This window comes from Meriones unguiculatus, chromosome 11, assembly GCF_030254825.1.
Source record: "Meriones unguiculatus strain TT.TT164.6M chromosome 11, Bangor_MerUng_6.1, whole genome shotgun sequence".
In the NCBI taxonomy this organism is placed as follows: domain Eukaryota; kingdom Metazoa; phylum Chordata; class Mammalia; order Rodentia; family Muridae; genus Meriones; species Meriones unguiculatus.
The window spans coordinates 73,011,755-73,034,583 of NC_083359.1; the positions used below are offsets into that span (position 1 = coordinate 73,011,755).

At 38.0% G+C, this 22,829-nt stretch overlaps 1 protein-coding gene and 1 pseudogene across 4 annotated transcripts in view; one reads left to right on the top strand and one right to left on the bottom strand.

Moving 5' to 3' along the window:
• Positions 1-17,734, top strand: part of Trmt1l (tRNA methyltransferase 1 like) — a 28,478-nt gene extending 10,744 nt beyond the window's left edge. For 3 of the 4 annotated variants that reach the window (XM_021640019.2, XM_060364441.1, XM_060364440.1), the window contains 11 exons: positions 99-228; positions 1,769-1,892; positions 2,317-2,396; positions 3,655-3,898; positions 4,367-4,579; positions 6,020-6,210; positions 11,214-11,292; positions 13,350-13,516; positions 14,334-14,396; positions 17,017-17,143; positions 17,242-17,734. In XM_021640019.2, coding sequence (XP_021495694.1) covers positions 99-228; positions 1,769-1,892; positions 2,317-2,396; positions 3,655-3,898; positions 4,367-4,579; positions 6,020-6,210; positions 11,214-11,292; positions 13,350-13,516; positions 14,334-14,396; positions 17,017-17,143; positions 17,242-17,494 — 1,671 coding nt within the window. In that variant the 3' untranslated portion in view covers positions 17,495-17,734. The remainder of the gene's footprint in view (positions 1-98; positions 229-1,768; positions 1,893-2,316; positions 2,397-3,654; positions 3,899-4,366; positions 4,580-6,019; positions 6,211-11,213; positions 11,293-13,349; positions 13,517-14,333; positions 14,397-17,016; positions 17,144-17,241) is intronic. The other variant, XM_021640020.2, reaches the window with a different exon arrangement.
• On the bottom strand, positions 10,463-10,781 carry LOC110550257 (cytochrome c, somatic-like; annotated as a pseudogene).
• Positions 17,735-22,829: the final 5,095 nt, after the last annotated feature.

Here is a 22,829-nt window from a genome sequence, read left to right on the forward strand (position 1 = left end):
TTATACTATTAAATCCAGTAGTCACTAACATGTTGCAGCTTGAAACTTGCATTTCATTGCCTTAGTAACCTGTTTAAATGAAATAATCCATTCGATAGATATCCAGTAAATTGGGTGCCCATTATCATTGCATCATTTGTTCAGCAACAATCACCAGAAGGACTGACATGCTAGGACATGTTACGCGCCATGTGAATAAAGGAGAAACTAAATCCAGATATATTGCTGGTAAGTTAAGCAGTCTTGTTAACATATTAATAATTAGGCCTTTATTTTTTTAGACAATAAGTAATTAAAACATACTGATTTGACTAAATAATTTGACAAGTAATCCATTACTTCACATTTTTTCTTTTTTTAAAACAAAATTATTTATTTATTATGAATACAGTGCCTATCTGCATGTACACCTGCAGGCCAGAAGAGGGCACCAGATATCACTTCAGATGGTTGTGAGCCACCTTGTGCTTACAGGGAACTGAACTTGGCACCTCTGGAAGAGCAGCCAGTGCTCTTAACCTCTGAGCCATCTCTCCAGCCCCACGTTTTTCTCTTTCTATGAGGTTTCCAAAAACGTTCAACTATCTTCAACAAATATTAATAAATGTTGTAAAATGTTGTAAATGTTGCAAATAGGCATATTAATGTTTAGAATGAAAATAATGAAAAATTATAGAATTATAGGCATATATAGATAGAACTAGTCATAGGACTTTTATAGCAATAACTGTCGTACTTATGGTGGGAAAGGGATGCCCAAAATAAAGACCTTTATTCTGAGGGATGTAAAATATGGATGTAAAATGATAACAAAGTTAGCCTTTAGGGCCAAGAGTATCCATTTCATTCTCTCACAGGGCATCATTTGCAAAAGCTGATACTCTGAGATGTAAGGCATGCCTGTGCAGCAACTGTAGAAGGGCGCACAACAATAGAAAAGCTTGCTTTTGTTGCTGTTATCAAAGGAATTATGGTTGTCACTTCATGTCCTAAATATAACATTGGCTGGAAAAGGACAACCAAAGGATGTAATTATTTTTCTAAATTACATATGTCTCATTTTTTTAATATTTAATACATATGCACATCAGTATTCCATTTGTTTTATAGCTAAAGGATTATAATGTATACTAAATATAAAATGTTCTTGTCATTACTTAATAGCCATTTGAATGCATTGTTTAGTTGAAAATTATAATTATGGGAAAGGGAAGCCCATGAGGTTGCTTAATGGGTAGAAGTCCTTCTATGCATGCCTGAGCAAAGTTCCATCCCTGGATCTACAAGGTAGCAAGGGGAAACTGACTCCCAAGGGTGTTCTTAAGTTCAGTATGTTTGGAAAATACTGAGATTTTTATTGAGCCAACTAATAGAAAGCAAGCATACAAATACTCAATTTTTATACTATTACAAGATACTCCATGGCCAACCTGTGAGAGCATAATGTAGTACTTAGTGAGTCATAAAAATATTTTAGGATTTTGTGCTATCTGTTGGTATTCTTGGGTTTTATAATACTGAGAATAGTGATACACAGTCAGAATTTTAAGTAAATAAACTTCCCTGCATTCACCAAATTCTTACGTAGGCACTTTCCACAGACAGTGAAATAAATTTGTTCTATGGCTTTCTTTTCTTTTTATTTTATAGCTACCAGGCTACTTGCTTTAGCACAGAATAATATAAAGTTACTTTTTAAAATGGATCATGTTGGGTATTTAGCATTTTTTCAATTATCTTGTAGTAATCTTTTTTCTTTCTATTTTAGCTTCTACTACCAAATCATCTAATGAAATTTTGAAGGAGGCAGACACAGATATACAAGTTTTTCCTAACTACTCAATACCTCAGAAAACAGATTCATATTTTAATCCCAAAATGAAACTAAATCGGTAAGACATTGAAAATACTGATAGAATTTTTAGTACATCTTGTTTTGGGGGAGAGGGTGATCTCAAGACAGAGTTTTAGTACTTCTTTTAACCTCTGTGTTCGTGTGTATTAAGATTAAAGTCATCTATTTTAACATTTTCTCAAAATATTTCTTTTTTCTACCAACCCAGTTTTTCAGTCAAAGACTAAAATAGACCCAACTTTATGTAATTAAACCTGAACAGACTGGTAGATAAGGTTTATTAAATAAATGAGTGCTTGTTAAATAAAATTCAGTTAGATTCATAGTTTAACTTAACAAAACTTACAGGTTTTGAAGTATTAATTTGGGAATGTATATTAGGTAGGTATTAGGTGTTCAAAATTCCACAAAGATGAAACTATCGTACAGCAAAGTTACTTCATATTATTCCTTCTTTCTAGTCAGATAATATTCTGTACATTGGCTGCTTTGGCTAAGGAACGAAAACCTTTGGAGTGCTTAGATGCCTTTGGAGCCACTGGTAAGTAAAAATAATAATAATAATAATTGTGTATTTTTTTTACTTTTTTTTTTTGGTTGTTTATTTTACCTGCATGGATGTTTGTGTATCAAATCCATGCAGTACCTTGAGAGGCCAGAAGAGGGCATCAAATTCTCTGGAACTGCAGTTAGAAATGGATATAAGCCACAATGTAGGTGCTAGGACTCCAGCCCAGGTCCTCTGGAAGAGCAGCCAGTGCTCATAACTTATAATCCATCTCTCCAGCCCCTATATAATGTCATTTTTTAAAAAGGAAACATATGGATATGATGTCTAGCAAAATGTTTTCATGAGCTGCACGTAGTGGTGGACACTTTTAATCCCAGCACTTAGGAGTCAAAGGCAGGTGGATCTCTCTGAGTCCAAGGTCAGCTTTGTTTACATAGTGAGTTCCAGGACAGCCAGAGCTACATAGAGAAACCCTGTCTGGAAAAACCAACAAAAAAAAAAAAAAAAAAAGAAAGGAAGGAAGGAAGATCTAAAAAGATAAAAAGGTTTTCACATAAAGAAAAAATTTAAGATTCAAGGTAAGCTTTTTCCAGCTTTTTAATGATATTTTTCAAGAATTTAAAGCAAATCCTGGACATATTATTTTATGTAAATATTTGTTGGATTACTTAAAATATAAGGTTTAACCCCCACCACCTCAGACAAGGTATCAATGTGTGGCTGAATTCAACTCCTTGATCTCCTGATCCTCCTGCCTTAGCTTCCACATGCTGAGATTATAGGACTGTAAGGCATTTTTTCTTCCAAGTGAAGATACAGTAGCATTATTATACCTAGAAAATAAAAACTGAATTCATTAATACCAACAATTACTTAGATACTTAAACATTTTTAAAATTTTTAAAACATTTAAAAATTTTTTAAATTAAAAATTCAAATCAGAATCCAAAGAGTATGTCTTTCCATTGTTTCAAGTCTAAGGCTCTTCTTTTTTGTTGTTGTGTTCTTTTGAGACAGAGTCTTAACTGTGTAGCCTTGGCTGACCTGGAACTCACTATGTACCCCAGGATGGCCTCGAACCCACTGATTGTGAATTCTACCTGCCTCTGCCCAGAATTAAAAGCATGCACCACCATGCCCAGCCAAACCTCTTCTTAATATGGTCTCCTATCATTGTGAGCATATAAGTGAAAAAGAGAGAGAGAGAGTTGCTTATAAAACACTTTTTTGGTCATTAATATTAAACTTTTTAGCTTAAACATTCATCTTCTTCCCTGTTTCTCCCAAGGAATAATGGGATTACAGTGGGCAAAACACCTTGGAAATGCAGTCAAAGTTACAATTAATGACTTGAATGAAAACTCGGTGACTTTGATTCAGAAAAACTGCCACTTAAACAAATTGAAAGTGGTGGTAGAGCGGGAAGAAAAGAAGGAGGGTGATGCCCTTGAAGAAGATGGCACTCTGGGGGGCATCCAGGTGACCAGGATGGACGCCAATGTGCTGATGCACCTGAGATCTTTTGATTTCATGTAAGTGAAAAAGATTTGTCAGATATACACTAAACAGATCCCCTGGAGGTGGGTGCTTTAAAATAAAAGACATTTGTGGTGGTTTATTTTAATACAGGTTTTTGGCCTTGGCCTGAAATATCCAATAAGAAAAACTTCAGACTTCCTGGGAATGAACTTTTGATCTTAGGATAAGTTATTTCCATGTGTTTTACATGTCCTAGATTATTTTGTTACTTAAATAGATGTTCAACGTACTTTTTTCTCTCTCTCAATTTTATGAGACAGTAAGTTCCCTTTAGCCCAGGCTGGCCTCAAACTGGAAACTCTCCTGCCTCCATCTCTTGAGGGCTGGGATTACAGGTGTGTTGCCATCACACCTGCCTTGCAAACTTTTGAATCCATGAAATTTTATCTTTAGAAATAATACTGGTATAATGTGGATTACTGATGCAAACTTAGATGTGTGTATTTTCTTTCTGATTGTAGACACCTAGATCCTTTTGGAACATCAGTGAACTACCTAGACTCTGCATTCAGAAACGTAAGAAACCTTGGCATAGTATCAGTGACTTCTACAGATATCAGTTCCTTATATGCCAAGGCACAGCATGTTGCCCGGCGACACTATGGATGTAACATTGTCCGAACAGAGTATTACAAGGAGCTAGCAGCCAGAATTGTCGTAGCTGCAGTGGCAAGGTACCAGATTGCCAATGGTGCATCTACTATGTTTTACTGTGACTCATGATTTTGAAAAGATAATACTGTGAATGAGTGCTTATTCTTCAAAATATGCATTAATTTTTTAATTCTACATCCTTTATGTGTAATTTTAATTTGATGTAGTGGTTTTAATTTTATGGGGTTTTTTTTCTTTTTTTTTTTAACATACATTCATTTATTTGTGTGTATTTGTGTAGGTTCATGTGTGGAGTTCAGAGAACATCTTGAAATAATTGGTTCTCTCCTACCATTGTGGGTTCTGGAGATCAAATCAGTTATCAGGCTTGGCAGCAAGCACCTTTACCCACTGAGCCATTTTGATGGCTTATTTTTGTTTTGTCAGAACTTTATTTATAGGAATAGACAAGAGATAGCAACATTAAAAGGAAAAACAAGCTTTGTTTTTAGATTTATAAGCTATTTGAAAGACCATTTCATCCTCATATAGTCTGAATAAAATGATGGCTTCTAACTTGATTCTGAAAATGACCTTGTAAAAATGGAAGATCTTCTCCCTAGGATTTCAGAGCTATTGAAATGAAGGAAGTCTGTTATCTACTGTGCACAGAATTTTATGCTACAAGAAAATATTTTTTTAGTATTAGCGTGTGTGTGTGTAAGTGTGTATGTCATATTCATGGGCACATTCATGCAGGAATGTTCCAGGGTCAGAAGAGGGCATCAGATCCTCTGGAACTAGAGTTACACGCAGTTGTGAGCTACCGTGTGCATGGTGAGAAGTGAACCCCAGTTTTCTGAAGAGCAGCAAACACTCTTAGCGGCTGAGCCATCTTCCAGCCCCTACAAGAATAACTTAATACTGCAGTTTGACAGGGAGAGTGCTAATAATGGATGACAAGCCCATCCACTTGCTAACCCAGCTCAAGCTCTGCAGCACTTGGAGGGAGACTCTTACCTCCATGTAATTACATGGTTATTAGTCTTCATAGGTCCTCAGCAACAGTCCTGAACAGAATTTGCACATGATGTTTGCTATGTGTACACAAAGCATTCACTAGAGCAGGTTTGGAAATGGTGTGCCTTGTAGTACTTCATCCACTGGAAGAAAGAGCTTTGACTGTTCCTCAGGACATATTCAAAAACTAGCTGAATATGGTCAGTATTAAATAAAGATATGTGGTTTGGAAGATGCTTTTTTAAGGAAAAAAAATAGATTAAATTCAGACTAATAATCATGATTACAGAAAACAGTCATGCTGAAAACCAGAGATTACAGTCCTCTCTTACTAAGAAGTGTCTAGAGACTGAAGACTTTGCCTAACAACTGTATTCCCTGTACTTTAATGTGTATGAAAGTCATGGTAATGATCTTTTGTTAGTGCTGTCAATACAGTGCTATACAAAGGAAATGATAAGCTGTCAAAATAGCTTGTGATGCTTTTTTTTTTTCAACAGAGCTGCAGCACGGTGCAATAAAGGTATAGAAGTGCTATTTGCAGTGGCTCTGGAACACTTTGTGTTGGTGGTGGTGAGAGTCTTAAGAGGGCCTACTTCAGCAGATGAGACTGCCAAGAAAGTCCAGTACCTGATCCACTGCCAGTGGTGTGAAGAAAGGATTTTTCAGAAGGATGGTAATATGGTAGAAGGTAAAATGCAATTCCCCTGGCCTGCACATTTCCTGTCAGCCTCCAGTAAATGAACCTTCATCGTGTCCCTCATTATCTATACTGCGCTGTGCTTTTAAACACAGCTGGTGTAGAACTGAAGCAACCTTGCCCTGTCCTTTATTGAGACACCTGGAGATAACATAGTTTTTCTACTATCGGTTAATTTTAGAAACATAATCAGATCATCTATGTGTCTAGACTATTATAAATTATTAATTTTATAAAAATTATTTTCACATTTCTGGTTAAATGCTACCAGTTATAAAATTCATTCATTGAGTCCCTGCTGTGTGTCAATCCTTGGGACACACAGGAAAGATCATTCAGTAAATATTCATTATGTCCTTGCTGTATGCCAGGCCTTAGGATGAACAGGGAAAATTACAGCTCATGCTGGTAGAAAACTGTTTGTTTGTTTTCTTGGGACACAGCAACAGTCTTGCCCACTGTTTGTCTATTAAGTTCTTGGTATTTGTTTTAATGTGAATTTACTTAATGTATATAGGGGGTTTGTCTGCATAAATATTTTGATATGTGCCTGGTATCCACAGAGGCCAGAAAAGGGCATTGGGTCTCCTGGAACTAGAGTTACAGACAATTATGAGCAGCTGTGGGTGCTGGGAATCAAACCCAAATGATCTGGAAGAGCAGCCAGTGCTCATAACTGTTGAAGTATCTCTTCAGATCTCGGATGTGAATTTTTAAGATTTATTTAACTCTACAAATTAAAGTTGTTTACCCCTTTCTGTATAAATTGTAAGATTGTTTTGTTTTTCCTATGCTTCAGTTTACTTTGTTTTTGTTTCTGTTTTGTTTGTTTGTTTTTAATTTAGGTTTTGGGGCTTTTGGGGGGGAATGTTTGTTTGTGGCTGATGTTAAAGTTACCTATATTCTGGCTTTTGTCTGTAAGGAAATTACTATCCCTAGGTACTTCCGGGGAGGTTAGGTTTAATTGACTAGGCCAGCGCTTCCCAACTAGAGGACAGTACATACTTTGTCTTGCACTAAGCCCACATTTTGCTTCTGGATTTTCTGTTTTTGTCTATGGAAGGGCGTCTATTCATACACCTCCATGACACCAATTGATGCTTTTTAGCTTTTTGACAGTGTATATCATATATCCCAGCCAATGGTGACCTTGAACTTTTTTTAGTTTTCTTTTAATTGCTTTTATTTATTTATTGTGTGTGTGAGAGAGTTTGCCAAGGCATGCATGAGAAGATCAGAATGCAACCTATAGGAGTCAGTTCTTTCCTCAAGCCATGTGAGTCCCAGGGTCCAAACACTGGTCATCAGGCTTGTCACTAAGGTGGCTAGCCCCTTTACTCTCTGAGCCATCTTACTGGCCTTGGCTTTGAGCTGGTAGAGGCCTTCCTGCCTCTACCTCCCAATGCTTAGATTATAGGTATGCTCCCAGGCCTGCTTTGTGGGGTGCTTCGCATCAAACCTAGGGCTTTGTGTGCTAGGTTAGCACTCTACCAACTGAACCACATCCCCACCCATTATTTTATTATGCTAGGGATGAAAGCCAGCCAGGCAGTTAACCAACTGAGCTTCTCTCCCCAGCCACTAATTTTGTTGAGTAACAAAATAATATTATTATATAGACTAGAAGTGGTTTATTTCATCAAGCTATTCCAAAAACAGGCAGTGGTCAACCTACAGATAACCTGGAATAAGGAAAATTTAGTTCAAGAAGTCCTTTTGAGTTTTCAAGATAGGGTCTCACTGTTGTAGCTCTGGCTGTCCTAGAACTCACTGTGTAGACCAGGCTGGCCTAAAGTCATGCATCACCATGCCTGGTGAGAGGGTCTAATTTTTTTGGTTGTTGTTGTTTCTTTGTGTAACAGCCCTGGCTGTCCTGAAACTTGTAGACCACACTGGCCTTGAACTCATAGAGATCCTCCTGTCTTTCCCTGGGATTAAAGGCATGTGTACAATTCCTGGCTTTTTTTTTTTCCCCCTTGAAGTTCTAATGTAATTTTTGAAAGGGCTATTTTTGAGGGCTCATGGTGTAGCTCAGTAGTACAAGAGCATTTACCTAACATGGGTGAGGTCCTGGTTCAACTCCCAAGCACCACTAGCATGAATAAATAAATAAGTTTATTATTCTTTAGTGAACTTTAAAGTTCTACGATAGACTATCATATTATTTTAGAAACTAATAATAATTTCTTTTCTGTTGTCTCAGCCACTCATTAGTCTCTAAACTGAATTAGATTCTTCTAGCCTATATTCTTCTGGCTGAATGAAGCCAATATAGCAAAACAACTGTTACCTCAAATGCCTTTAATCCCAGCATTCTGGAGGCAGAGGCAGGCTGATCTATGTGAGTTTGAGCCCAGCCTGGACTGTAGAGCAAGTTCCAAGACAGCCAGGGCTACACAGAGAAACCCCCATGTCTTGAAAAACAAAAAAAAAATTGTAAGATATATAAAATATTGTAAAATAAATCTATATTTTGATTAGGATGTTATTTAAATGGGTATATATATATATATATACATACATATACATATATATACACACATACTCATTTAACTCATTTACTTTTCAATAAACAATGTATACATTTTGTTGCATAGAAATTATATCTCAGTAAGTTAATTTTGAAATATTAAAATTGTGTAGATTTTTTGTTATGTATTATTATAACTAAAAGTATCATTTATGCCTCTAAAAAGCCATTTAAATCTACTCTCTTAAGATTTAATCCTGTAATCTGTGTGATTGAGGGTTTTTTTAGTATATCTGTGTGTATGTGCGTATCCAGCCCTATTCCATTTTTTTTTTTTTTCCTAAATGCTCGCTAGCGTGATCTACTGATCAGTTCTGAGGTGAACATTATACAGAAAGCCTAATTTGGTGGTGGAAGGCTCCTTTGGGGTGTTTGTTCTTATTTGTTTGAGTTTTGAAAGCCTATGTGTAGCACAGGCTGACCTCCACCCAGAGATCTACTGCATCTGATTCTGCCAAATACTGGGACTAAAAGCACCACATGGGCATCCCAGTTCATTTTTCCTGTGAAACAGGCTCTCCTTGAACCTGGGACTCGGCCGACAGCTGTCAAGCCTCACCAATCCTCCTGCCTGCCACTTCACAGTGCTAGGCTTCTGGGTGCTGTGTGTGTCCTTGTTCAGCCATTAACCTGAGTGCCAGGGATTCAAACTCAGGTCCTCATGATTGAGTAGCAAACACTGTTGCCCACCGAGCCATCTCCTCAGCCCTGTGATTGAGGTTGGTTCCTGGGGGTTTTTTTGTTTTTGTTTTTAACTATTAAATACTCTTTACTTTACACCATACACAAGCCACACTAAAATGCCTTTCAGTAGTAAAAGGTGGCATTCTTTGACAGAGGAAATGCCAGTGCTGAACCTGATGTCTAACTGCTGCCTGTGATAGGCCAACAGACACAAATTGAAATGCAGGTAAGGCTCCTGCTTGGTTCTGAGACAGTAAAGAGACGTTTCCCAGCGTTTAAACATACTAAGATAGCCAGTCATGTAAGTATAAAAAACATTCAAAGGGTATCCCCAGCTTTGTGGAAGTGATAGTATTTACAGAACTGGAACTTCTTTTTGTTTTGTTTTGTTATTGTTTGTTTGTTTTGGTTTTTGTTGTTTTGTTTTGTTTTATGAGACAGGGTTTCTCTGCTCTGTAGACCAGGTGGCCTCAAACTCAGAGATCTGCCTGCCTTTGCTTTCTGAGTGGTGTGTACCACCACTGCCCAGCTGGAATTGCTATTTTTTAAAAAAATAATTTAATTTTATTTTTTTGTGCACTGGTGAGACGGTATCAGATCTCTTGGAACTGGAGTTATAGACAGGTGTAAGCTGCTGTGTGGGTGCTGGGAATTGAACCCAGGCTCTCTGAAAGAGCAGCCAGTGCTCTTAACCACTAAGCCATCTCTCCAACCCCTGGAATTGCTGTTTTTTTTTAAGAGATTTATTTATTTATCTGAATGCTCTGTCTGCATGTATACCTGAAAGTTAATAGAGGGCATCAGACCCCATTACAGATGGTTCTGGAAGAGCAGCCTTTGCTCTTAACCTCTGAGCCATCTCTCTAGCTCCTGGAATTGCTATTTTTAAAGATCATATCCACTTTGCCTCAAATCAGAACTGTTCAACAATATATTCTGTCCCCTATTCATCATCTAAATTTTAATTTATGATTTAAATTGTGGCATACATTAAAACTGTGAGACTTCTTTTGTAATAAATAAGGAAGTGGTATTACTCACTAGTAGCCTTTTTAAGATAACTTATTGGGTCTGTTCTTTCTCCCTTTTTCTTAATCCCGGTGAAAACTATTTTTGTTCCAGGGATGTACTCTCTGGGACGCTCCAGCACTCCAGCAGCATCATCTCTCCAGGTGATACCTCAGCTCTTGGCATCTCTGTAGGGGAATCCAGTGGCCTGAGCTGGCTTCTGCCCAAACAAACCATCAAGATTTGGTCCAGCTTTAAGCGTGCCTCCCTTTTTCACAGTGTGGCACTGGTGACACTTCTGAGCAAAAATCTTTTTGCCTTTCTCAACATCACCAATTTTTAATTAATTCTTTCCCCACTACTCAACACTGCAAACATTTCCACCTAATGATTATATATATAATATATATAGATAGATTATATATATAATATATATTATTTCCTTTTGAGACAGGGTTTCTTTGTCTAACCCTCTGCCTAGCTGTCCTTTGTAAACCAGGCTGCCCTCCAACTCAGAGATCTGCCTGCCTCTGCCTCCCAAGTGCTGGGATTAAAGATGTGTACCACCACGACTGCCATTCTTAAGATTTTTAACAGTACCTACCTTCAAAGAGTTTTAAGGATTAAGTTTTCAAATCCATATAAAGTTCTTAGCACAGTACCTGATACATTGTAGGTCCTCAGAATATAGTTATTAATATAACAGTTATAGCATTTACATTTGTCATTTATCCTATATATATGGATATGTATGTATATTTTGTTTTTACAGAAAACCCATATAGACAGCTGCCTTGTAATTGTCATGGGAGCATGCCTGGGAAGACAGCAATAGAACTCGGGCCTCTGTGGTATGTACCTAGATACAGTGTTCAAGTTTGATTTACTGATTGTCAGCTTTTGAAGTGTAAGTAAATGATTATGACTCCCCTTCTCCTGTGAACTTGAGTATTTCCAGGTATCTCTAATAGTTTAATAGCTAATAGGGTGACAGGTAAGCTGAATCTGCAAACTCAATAACCTGTGTCTGAATAGTAAGAAAGAAGCTGTTTTGATTTGTTTTTTAAAAGTGGTGTCTCTGAGAAGAGAGCTGTCCCAGCAGTTAGGAGCCCTTGCTTTTGCAGAGGATGGGTATTGCTTCCCTGCACCTACATCAGGTGACTCTCAACAGCCTGTAGCTCCAGCTCCAGGGAACGCAGTGCCCCCTTCTGATCTCCATAGGTACCCGTACTCATATACACATACCCACACACTCATACATAATTTAAAATATAATAAATCTTTTATTTTAAAGGCAGAGTCGCTTATCCCTTACAAACATCCGGAGAATGAATGACCCAGTCCTACCTTCTGTTACACAGTGATGCTTCTCACTGCTTACAGAACAAAAATTGAGACTTAACAGGTTGCTGCCTCCAGCAAGATGATCTAGCCTAGCCAGCTTCCTCATTTTATGAACAAGGAAATTATGATGGTGTTTTTAAGTGCTTGCTAAATCTGACCAAAATAATAATGATGATGATAATTATTATTAGCAAGTCAGGGCCAGAACTTAGTTTTTCCAACTTCCAGGCCAGGATGTTACCAGGAATCCTTGACTTCTCACTCAGAGCCACTGCCTGCCAGAATCTTTTTCCTCCCAACGTCAGCCTAGGCTACACTCCCACTTCATTCTCTCCTTAATGTCCCAACACATGCAACCATTAAATTCTCTTCAGCAGATCTCACATTGACTACTCATTTTAAACTTTTAAATGGTCCTTTCATTATTCTCATTATTTAACATTTATGTTTACTACTTTATAACCACTACTCAGTGAAGAAACTTTGTGCAAAGCATGATTCACAGGCTGTCTCATTCCTATAAGAAGTTTGTGAGTTTTATTTACAGTGTCATGATAAGCAATGTAAGAATCAGAAGGAGATACAGGGCCTGATGGTACAAGTCAGTGATCCAGCTACTCCTGAGGCAAAAGGACCCACAAGGTCCAGGCTAGCTCTAAAGTGAGGTTTTGGACTACAGCTGTGAGTTCAAGGCCAACATGGGAAGCTTAATGAAACTGTCAGGGAAACTATTGGAAAGAGGGAGGGTAAAAAAAAATTGGCTGAAGATAGATTCAGTGCTAAAGCACTTGTCTCTCATGCATAAGGCTCTAGGATCAAACCCCAGTCATAGGAGGAGAAAACAGTCGTTATTGCTCTAGGTGACCTGGTAAGTAGAGCCAGGGCTAGAACCCAGGCTTTTCACTCTTGGAATGCATATTTTGTTATCTATGTACATGCTGCTCAATTTAAATGGAAGCATTCAGCCCTGAGCCTTTTTGAAACAGAGCCTCACTATGTAGCCTTAACTAGTCCAAAACTCCCTGTATTGACTAGGCTGGCCCTTGAACTCACAAAGATCCACTTGTCTCTGCCTCCTCAGTGCCAGGTTTAAAGATGTGGTGGTGCCCTGGACCATCTTTAAATTATAGTCCTTACATAGGCAACAAAATGGAGAATAACTGTTACTGGCTGAGTGTACACTGCAAAAACTTATGCTTTGTATTGTGTTCTGTTTGCATTTATGGAGTTTTTCAGACTTTTACAGTCAACATTGTCTTTCCTGTTTGACTATGCTCTCTGGATACCCACTCCATTTTTCCTAGTCTTCTGTAACTTAGAGCCAATAAATTCTAGTCGATTTTCTGCAAATGAAATGTTTTGGCTAATCTTACTAATTTACAGAGCTAACATGATAAAAGGATGAGGAACTTGTATATAAATAATTCTAAATAAAAAATTTCTGAATTTTAATAATATTCTATCCTACAATTTGTTATATGTTTTAGTTGTAAAATTATGGAAATTTTTCTAAGAAAATAAACATTTCTCAAGCCCAGTTTTCTGTACACTTTTTCTTTTCCAGGTCAAGCTCCCTTTTCAATACTGGATTCCTCAAAAGAATGCTATTTGAATCTCTTCATCATGGTTTGGATGACATTCAGCCCCTAATAAAGACGTTAATCTTTGAGTCAGAGTGTACTCCCCACAGTCAGTGTTCAGTGCATGTACCTTCAGATCCCAGCAAGCAAGGTGACTAGCTTGTTAGATGACCCATTATGTTATAAGCAAAATAATGTAATAGTATACTTTAAATCCTCCATAGTGAGTCTAATCATAATTTGGTTGTTCCTTTTTTTTTTTTTTTTTTTTGGAGGCAAGGACACTTATAGCCCAGGTTGGCAATAAATTCCTGATCTTCCTGCCTTTACCTCCAAAGTGCTGGGCACACACTACAGTTCTTGTCAACCCTCTGTCCACTTTCTACTCTTCTATAGAGAACAACTATAGGTAATTGTAGGAGTGCCATAGCCACAGATTTTAGTAATACCTAACGAACTGCAGAGAATCAATGTACATATCCCTTAGTGAAGCTGGTTTTTACTCCTTAGATAGGCAGTATCAGTGTGTCTGGCTACTGATAGAAGGGAGGGTGCAGACTAGTCTTGATGCTTTCAGAAGTAATCAAAAGAGGTTGCTGTTGCAGACATAAAGTATATCCTTGTTTTTCTCTTGAAGACAGCTTAGCTAGTGGAATTAAAGATGTGTGCCACCATGCTCAGCCTAAAAGAGATTTTTAAAATTTCCTTTAACATTAGCACTACCATGTGTGGAGGCACATGTGTGGAGATGGGAGGACAGCTTACAGTCAGGTCTGCCCTGCCTTTCCATGGGTTCTGCGAATTGAACTCAGATTACAAGCACTTTTAACTACTGAACTATCTTGCTAGCCCAAAAAGTTAAAAATACCATTCTTGTATGTTCAAAAATGTAGGTAGGATTCCAGTTTTATTTAAACATTAAGTTGTTAATGTCATCTATAAATGTTTCCCATTTGTTTTTATTTTAGAAGAAAATGGTGTATTTATTAAAACTACCGATGATACCACAATAGATATTTACAGTACACAGGGTATGTATATATTGTAATATCTACTATTAAGTATCAGTGTATTCTAAATGTGTCATAAATACAGATTTAAAAACAAAATATACACAGCACTAGAGCCTGTAATTACAGGCTATAATATTGTAGTATTAGTTGCTCGCTTATATGTTTATCTTCAATGAAAAGAAAACTTACAGTTCCTGTTAAAAGTATATGGTTTAGCTGGGCAGTGGTGGCACATGCCTTTTATCCTAGCACTCAGGTAGCAGAGGCAGTCGGATCTCTGAGTTTGAGGCCAGCCTGGTCTACAGAGAGTTCCAGGACAGCCAAGGCTACACAGAGAAACCCTGTCTTGAGAAAAACAATAAAACAACAGTTTGTGTGTGTGTGTGTATGTATATACACATTTTATATATTATATATTAATGTATATGTATTATAAATATATGCATTGATATATAATATATTGTAATATTAATTATGTATAATAATATACTGTTACAGATTATTTTATATGTTTTAATGTATAATATAGTGTGTATTAATTTTATGTGTTAATATAAAATATGTTTTAATAAAATCACCAATCCTGTCCATTTAGCACCATCAGCTAATGTGATAGCATGCAAATCCCTGAAAATGCTCCGGTGTGCTGACAAGTAGAGGACTGACCAAGCAGCACTTGTGTGCTGTACTGCACATTGGTTCTGAGAGCGCAGAATGGTCTACCTCATTGTGTTGCTAAGAACAGAAAGTAAAACATGAATATGCTTTAAGACATTTTAAATTTGTAAGGTTTTTCTTACATCTAAGTTAAGAAAATTGAACTAATCTCTGGGCTATTTTATAGCCATAGACCTTTATGTTTATATGAAGACTATCAGTACAACACAGGCAAAAAGAAAATCCACATGCTGCTTCTAACAGTTAGTGTTAAGGTTAAGGTATCGTGTTGATTTCTTTATTATAGGTCATTTTATAATTTGTTCTACAAATGGGTATTTTTTTCCACTATGTGCCATGTTGGTTTCATGTAATAGTATCAGTTTTACTTGTCTGGTTTAATTTTAATTGGGAGTCCTGAGTTGTTGTTGCATATTATTGTAGAAAGGAAACAGTTCAGCAGTAACTTATCTTGGCATGTCACACACCGTTTCCCTGCACTATATCGCCTTAATCATATGTCAGTTGTCTGTCCTATTGAAAGCGTGTGAGGATAATCCCTACATGTAGTCAAGGCTTAGCTGGGTTCCGCAGCACATTCCTGTAGTGCCGGCAATGAGGAAGGTTGGGCAGGAGAAGTTCTTGAGCTCACAGCTTTGGAACTAGCCTGGACAAGAGTAAGACCCACCTAATACGTAATATCACAGTCTGAAAGCTCAAGTCAAATTTCCTTTTAGTATTTGAAGACTCAGTTACTTTGTGTGCTGCATTCATGTGAACCTTTTGGAAAGATGCACTTCTGGCGTCACTTGTTCGGCATCACTTGTTTGCCTCATTGCACTTAACATGTAAAGACTAAGTACTGTGGTGTTGAGGAATAGGCAAGGAGGCTATTTATTGTACTTTTTTCGGTCTGTGACAGCACTCGTGAAACTTGTGATGTGTTTTAATTCTTGCCTGTGTGTATTGTCGTTCACCCAGTCTCTGAACAATAGTAAAGTAAGGGTGTTGTTTTGTAAATATTTTTAATCACATACATGTTAAGAGGAAGTCATGTGCACGTGTAAGTGCAGATACCCTCAGAGGAAAGCACTGATCCATTGGAGCCTCAGTAAACAGTAGCTATGAGCCACTGTTTGGGTGCTATCTTTGTGGAGTAGTGAGTGCTCTTCACTGCTGACGTAAGATTTTTGTTGTTGTTTTTTGTTTTGAGACAGGGTTTCTCTGTGTAGCCTTAGCTGTCCTGGACTCACTTTGTAGAGCAGGCTGGCTTCAAGTCACAGTGATCCTCCTGCCTCTGCCTCCCAAGTGTTAGTAATAAAGGTATATGCCACCATGCCTTTTATTTTTTAAATATCATTATTATTATTATTATTATTATTATTTATTATTATTATTATAGTGTTCTGCTTGCATGTATGCCTATGCACCAGAAGAGGGCAGCAGATCTTACTATAGATGGTTATAAGCCACCATGTGGTTGCTAGGAATTGAACTCAGGACCTTTGGAAGAAGAGCTAGTGCTCTTAACCCCTGAGCCATCTCTCCAGCCCAAGATTTTTTTTTTCCTTGAGAATTTCATATGTGGTGTTTTTGTTTTCACATTCATTGAGAACTAACTATGTAACAGTAGAACAGTCAAATATAAAGAAAAAAAAGAATGACATTGTCTCTAGGAGTCTAGATTGTAATTTAGGGAGAAAGGATTTACACATTCACAAGCCCTGCAAACAACACCGTGGAAAAAGGACAGAGCTTAGCCAGGCTCTGGACTGGTGTTGTGTGGATTCATAAACAGGGTCATACAAGAAGCGGAAACAGCAGAGGCTTAAGGTAGAAGGAAGTTCTTCATCAAGCAGCAGCTGGATAGGTGACATGAGTGAAGGTCAGCGAGAATTTGGTAATCAACACGATTTTAAGAGCATTCAAACCTGCATTTATTTTTAAGAGCATGCTTGTTCTGTGTGTGTGTGTGTTCCAGGGAAGAGAAAAAGTAATGAAACCGTCAGTAACGTAGCCAAGAAGCAGAAGAGTGACGCCAGCTCTGCACATCCTCCCTTCTATTACAACATCCACAGACACAGCATTAAAGGGATGAACATGCCAAAGTAAGACAGCCAGTGGCCAAACGTTTATTTCATATTTTAATAACATTGTGATGTAAGTAGAAACATGAGAGCCTAATAACTTTGTTTCCCTATTGCAGGTTAAAAAAGTTTCTGTGCTGTCTTTCCCAAGCAGGCTTTCGAGTAAGCCGAACTCACTTTGACCCAATGGGTATTCGTACAGATGCCCCTCTGGTGCAGTTTAAATCTATCCTGTTGAAGTACAGCACCCCCACTTACACTGGAGGACAATCAGAAGGTCACATGCAATCAACATCTGATGATACGGTAGCCGACAGGGTTGAAATGTCAGTGACTGACAAAGCAGAAGCCAGTGGCTGCAGAAGATGGTAAACACGGAGAGGGTTTCTTCTCAGCATTCTGTCTGATGGCACGATGGCCCTGTACCACCCACCTGTAATTCTTTTTTTATTCTTTCATCTTAGTGATATAAGATAAAAAAAAAATTTAAAAAGCACTGTTTTCATTCAGAAAATTGGCTTTCTCTGACTTGGCTGGTGTGAGAGCTTTGCTTTTTAAGTTTTTATTATTTTAAAGAAAAAATTTAATAAAAATATTTCATGATGAAACCAAGTTTCTGCCTGGGTTTACACAACTGTTCAGTAATTTAGAAATTTTTCACATGTATCTCTTGGAAATTGGAGCATGTTATGGAAGTCACCCTTTTCCTCTTCTGGTACCATGGGTAAACTAGAGGCTCAGGCTCTCAGGTGGCTGGAATGCAGGCATGCACCACATACTCAGCCTAGCATTTCTTACGATATTTCTGCTTTATATAACATACAAAGTAAAGCTGAAGCCTTAATGTACTGAAATGACCATGTATAAAATGTTGTTCTAGGTGACTCGTTTAAAATACAGCTGTAAAATGTAAAATATTTTCCTACTTTTGAGAAACCATACTTTTCATTGTTTCCCTTGTAGCCTCTGAGAAATTCAGTACTTGCCTGCTACGGAACTATATTTTTTACAAGTTGATATTCTAGGTGACTAAACTTCAAGAGTAAGATTTTTGTCAAAATAACTGTTGTCATTGCCATGTCCACAATATGAAATCACAGAGATTCTATTATATTTTGTTTTGTTTCGCTTTTTCCAAGAAAGGATTTCTCTATGTAGCCCTGTCTGTCCTGGAGTTCACTTTGTAGAACAGAGGCTTCAAACACTCAGAGATCCACCTGCTTCTGCCTCCCAAATGCTGGGATTAAAAGTGTGTGCCCAGCTTGATATTTTATTATAAATTAGACATTTTAGGTGATCATTAGGTGCCTCAGTTAATGCATACACCAGTGCCCATAAGCTTAGTTGTGCTACCACTCAGAAGTAAAACTTGCCGTGTCAAGAAAGAGGCACAGAGCTGGGGATGGTTCAGCAGTTACAGGCATTGAGTGTTCTTGTAGAGGACCCAGATTCTGTTCCCAGCACCAACATGAAGGCTCGTCAATGACTAGTTCCAGAGAATCTGATGCCCTCTTCTCACCTCTGAGGGCACTGGACAGATGTGTGGTCCAGACACACATTCGGGCTTAGCACTCGTGAAATCAAATAAATACATTTTCCAAAATTGGGCATTAGTTGGAATTTGACTGAGTTGGCTGTTTTGAGGTATGCATGCATTTTAGATGAGTAGGAAAAAACCTTGTTTCCATTAATTTTCTTGTGTCACTTAAAAGAATTTAGATGAAAAGACTTGGTATAAAATTTAGGACTTGAAGGAGAAGAGGACCTCCCCTATCAGTGAACTTGGGGAGGGGCATGCGTGAAGAAGGGGGAGGGTGGGATCGGGAGGGGAGGAGGGAGGAGCTTATGGGGGGATACAAAGTGAATAAAGTATAATTAATAAAAAATTTAGGACTCTGTTTTGGGCACTGAGTCCATATTTACCATAAGTGTTTCTTGGGGAAGCTTGGGAGAGGATATAACAGGAAGTGATGGGGAAAGGAGTAGAGGAAATGTAGCATTAAAGTAGCACAAGTAAAGAAGAAAATGCATTTCTCTGATAATTAAGGACATTGAGTATTTCTTTAAGAGTCTCTCCACCTTCTAATATTCCTATGTTGAGAATTCTCTATTTAGCTTTGTACTGCATTTTTTAATTGGATATTTGATTTGGTGGTGTTTAATTTCTTGAGTTCTTTATATATTTTGGATATTAGCCTTCTGTTGGATGTAGTATTGGTGAAGATCTTTTCCCAGTCTGTAGACTCTCGTTTTGTTCTGTTGACAGTGTCCTTAACGAAAGCTTCTCTTCATGAGGTCCCAATTTATTAGTTGTTGATCTTAGAGCCTGAGCTGTTGGTGTTCTGTTTAGAAAGTTGTCTCCTGTATTCAGTGTCTTTAGTCATCAGGGAAATGCAAACCAAAATGACTCTGAGGTTCTATCTTACACCCATCAGAATGGCTAAGATCAAAAACTCAAGTGATAACACATACTGGAAAGGATGTGGAAAAAGGGGAACCCTCCTTCTTTGCTGATGGGAGTGCAAACTTGTACAACCACTTTGGAAATCAATCTGGTGCTTTCTTAGAAAATTGAAAATGGCGCTCCCTCATGATCTAGCTATACCACTCCTAGACATATACCCAAAAGATGTTCCACAATACAAGGACATTTCCTCAAATATGTTTACAGCAGCTTTATTCACAATAGCCAGAATCTGGAAACAACCTAGACATCCCTCAACAAAAGAATGGATACAGAAATTGTGATATATTTACACAATGGAATACTACTCAGCTATTAAAAAAAAAAAAAGGAAATGATAAAATTTGCAGGCAAATGGATGGAACTAGACAAAATCATCCTAAGTGAGGTATCCCAGATCCAGAAAGATGTACACAGTATATACTCAATTATAAATGGATATTAGGCCTATAGTAAAAGATAATCATACTGCAATCCACAGACCTAAGGAGGAGAGCCCTAGGGAAGATGCTTCATTCTCATTCAGAATGGCAAACAGGTTAGACATTGAACGCAGTGTAAGAGAGGGTAAAGGATGGGAGCCTACTATAGAAGGTTCTCTGAAAGGCTCCACCCAACAGGAGAAATCAAGCAGATGGCAGAGGCTCAAAGCCAAACTTTATAGACAGAACACAGGGAATCTTATGGAAGAGTGGAGGGAACAGAAGAACCTGAAGAGGCAAGAGCTCCACAAGAAAACCAACAGAGCCAACAAATCTGGGCCCAGGGGGACCAACAAAGGACCATGCATAGAGTCAATCTAGATACCCTGCTCATATGTAGCCCGTAGGCAGCTCAGTCTCCCATGTGGTTTCCCTAGTATAAGGAGCAGTAGTTATTTCTGACATGGACTCAGTTGCCTGCTCTTTGATCACTTCCCCCTGGCAGGGTGGTCTTGGCAGGCCACAAAGAGGATCCAGGCAGTCATGATGAGGCTTGATAGGCTAGGGTCAGATAGTAGGGGAAGAGGACTTTCCCTTTCTGTGGACTGTGGGAAGGAGATAGGAGGGAAGAGGGAGGGAGGATGGGACTGGGAGAAGATGAGGGAGGGGGCTACAATCAGGATATAAAGCGAATAAATTAGGGGGAAAAATAAAATACAACACACTCCAAAATGTTTTCCCCCTCTCAACTAGTAAATGCATTTTGGTCAAGTTCAGGGCAAGGTGGCACACAGGTTAGCTTTGCCCACACATCTAGCCAGTTTCAGTTACAAATGTACATAAAACATTTAAAACTTTATTTGCATAATTTTTTGAATTTTTAGAGCAAATCAGCAAACAAGCACTCACCAATCTGATTCAATACATATTTAGTCAGTTTTAATATCAAATTTTGCTAAATGTGCATTAGCCTAATTATACTGATCAGTGCTGGGTTGAATGTGATGCAAAAACCCAAATTCAGGGGAAGGGGGTATCTTGATTTGGGGTTGGAGGGGGTTGTTTGTTTGGTTTCTGTTTTCAAACAGGGTCTGACTATAAAGCTCTGACTAATCTGGAACTTGTATGGAAACCAGGCTGGTCTCAAGATAAATAATGGGTTATGAAGTAGGATTTACTGAGTTGTCATAGAGTAACTAAACCTTTTAGTGAGGTATTAAAATTGTCACCGACCAAGGCAACAAGCATACGGAAGGGGGGTATGGGCACTCATTCATCCAGTCTTTGAAAACTCCTACTGCTATTCTCAGGTCCAGCTCTTACCTGATCAGTGTGTCTCAGAAGACCCCACAAGACAGCAAGCTAAGCCACATGGTTCTAACCTATCTTGGCCTTAAAAGTACAAGAAGCTTTAAAAATGAACGTCTCCTCATTTTAGGGCCTATTTTGAGAATTTGAGTATCCATCATTAAGAAATGAGGTTTCCCACACCAGGAGGATGTTTTGTTTTGTTTTTTTAATTATCTCAACAAGCTGCATCTATTCAAAGTGCCTCTTCCCTCATCTGCCATCTAGTCATCTTCTGTTTCCATTCTTTCCCACTCTGAAATTCCAGCTCCTTTTCCAGCCCAAGGATAATTCCCTGGCTTTCTAGAGATTAGACAGACTATTAAATGCTAGTAAACTGAGCTGGGCCTGGGAGTACACTCCTTTAATCTCAGCATTTGGGAGGCAGAGGAAGACAGGTCTGAACTCAAGGCCAGCCTGGGCTATATAGTGAGTCCAATCCAGCCAACCAGGACTCCCTAACTCTGTCTTTAAAAAATAAACAAACAAATAAGGAAACTGGATGAGCTATCTGGAATCCACACGTTTCTTCAACCTCATTTCATACTTTGAAGTGGAGTGAGAAGAGGAAATTGAAGGCTAGGTAGACCAGAGGAGAAAAGACATTTGACAGTATTGTGATTGCTCATCTTTATGTAAGAACATGGTCTTTTCAAAAATTGTTTTTTCCTTTTTCTTTACAAAACTTACACAGTCTGTAACCATTCTTGTTAATACTCCCATTTCACAGAGACAGGCAGTAAGGCAAAATACAATGCAAGAGCTTTCTCAAGTGCTACTCTAAAACTGCCAAGCACATGAGCCAAGATCCAATACCTTGGTGGGTCCTGAGTGTTTACGTATTTGATAATCTTATTAATTCAAATATTAAAAAGTAAAAGTACTGAATTGGACACAGGCAGTCACCAGAAACGTGTGGAACAGAATAGTGATGTTAACCTCTACCTACCATGCACTCTCCATTATGAGAACGCTCCTAATCATGTTTTATACTCAGTAATTTATGCATCTGTAGGAAGTACTAAACTTCATTCTCATTTTTTTATGGTCAAAGTTTTCTAAGGACTTAGTTTCAAATGGATAGTAAAACTACTGCAAATGAAAATCTTCTGAAGATAACTAGTAAAAAATACTAAGCTCCAGTTTCTCATTAGCCAGTTAGAAAATCTCAGTACACTTGATGACAATCTATCTTGACTATCCAATTTGGTAAATATTTTGTGTATCTTTAAGTATAAAGTATTCTCGCTTCACATTAAAATAGACATGAGCCCTTTTACAAAGAGAATGTACTGGTCAAAGAGCTGAACTGAAGTATTTGCTGAGGCACAGAATGACAGTGACATTTTTTGTCTTCATTTTGTTTTTACCAACACAATACACACACAGTTTCACAAGTCAAATTAATTTGGTTTTTGAGACAGGGTTTCTCTGTGTAGCCTTGGATGTCCTGGACTCACTTTGTAGAACAGAC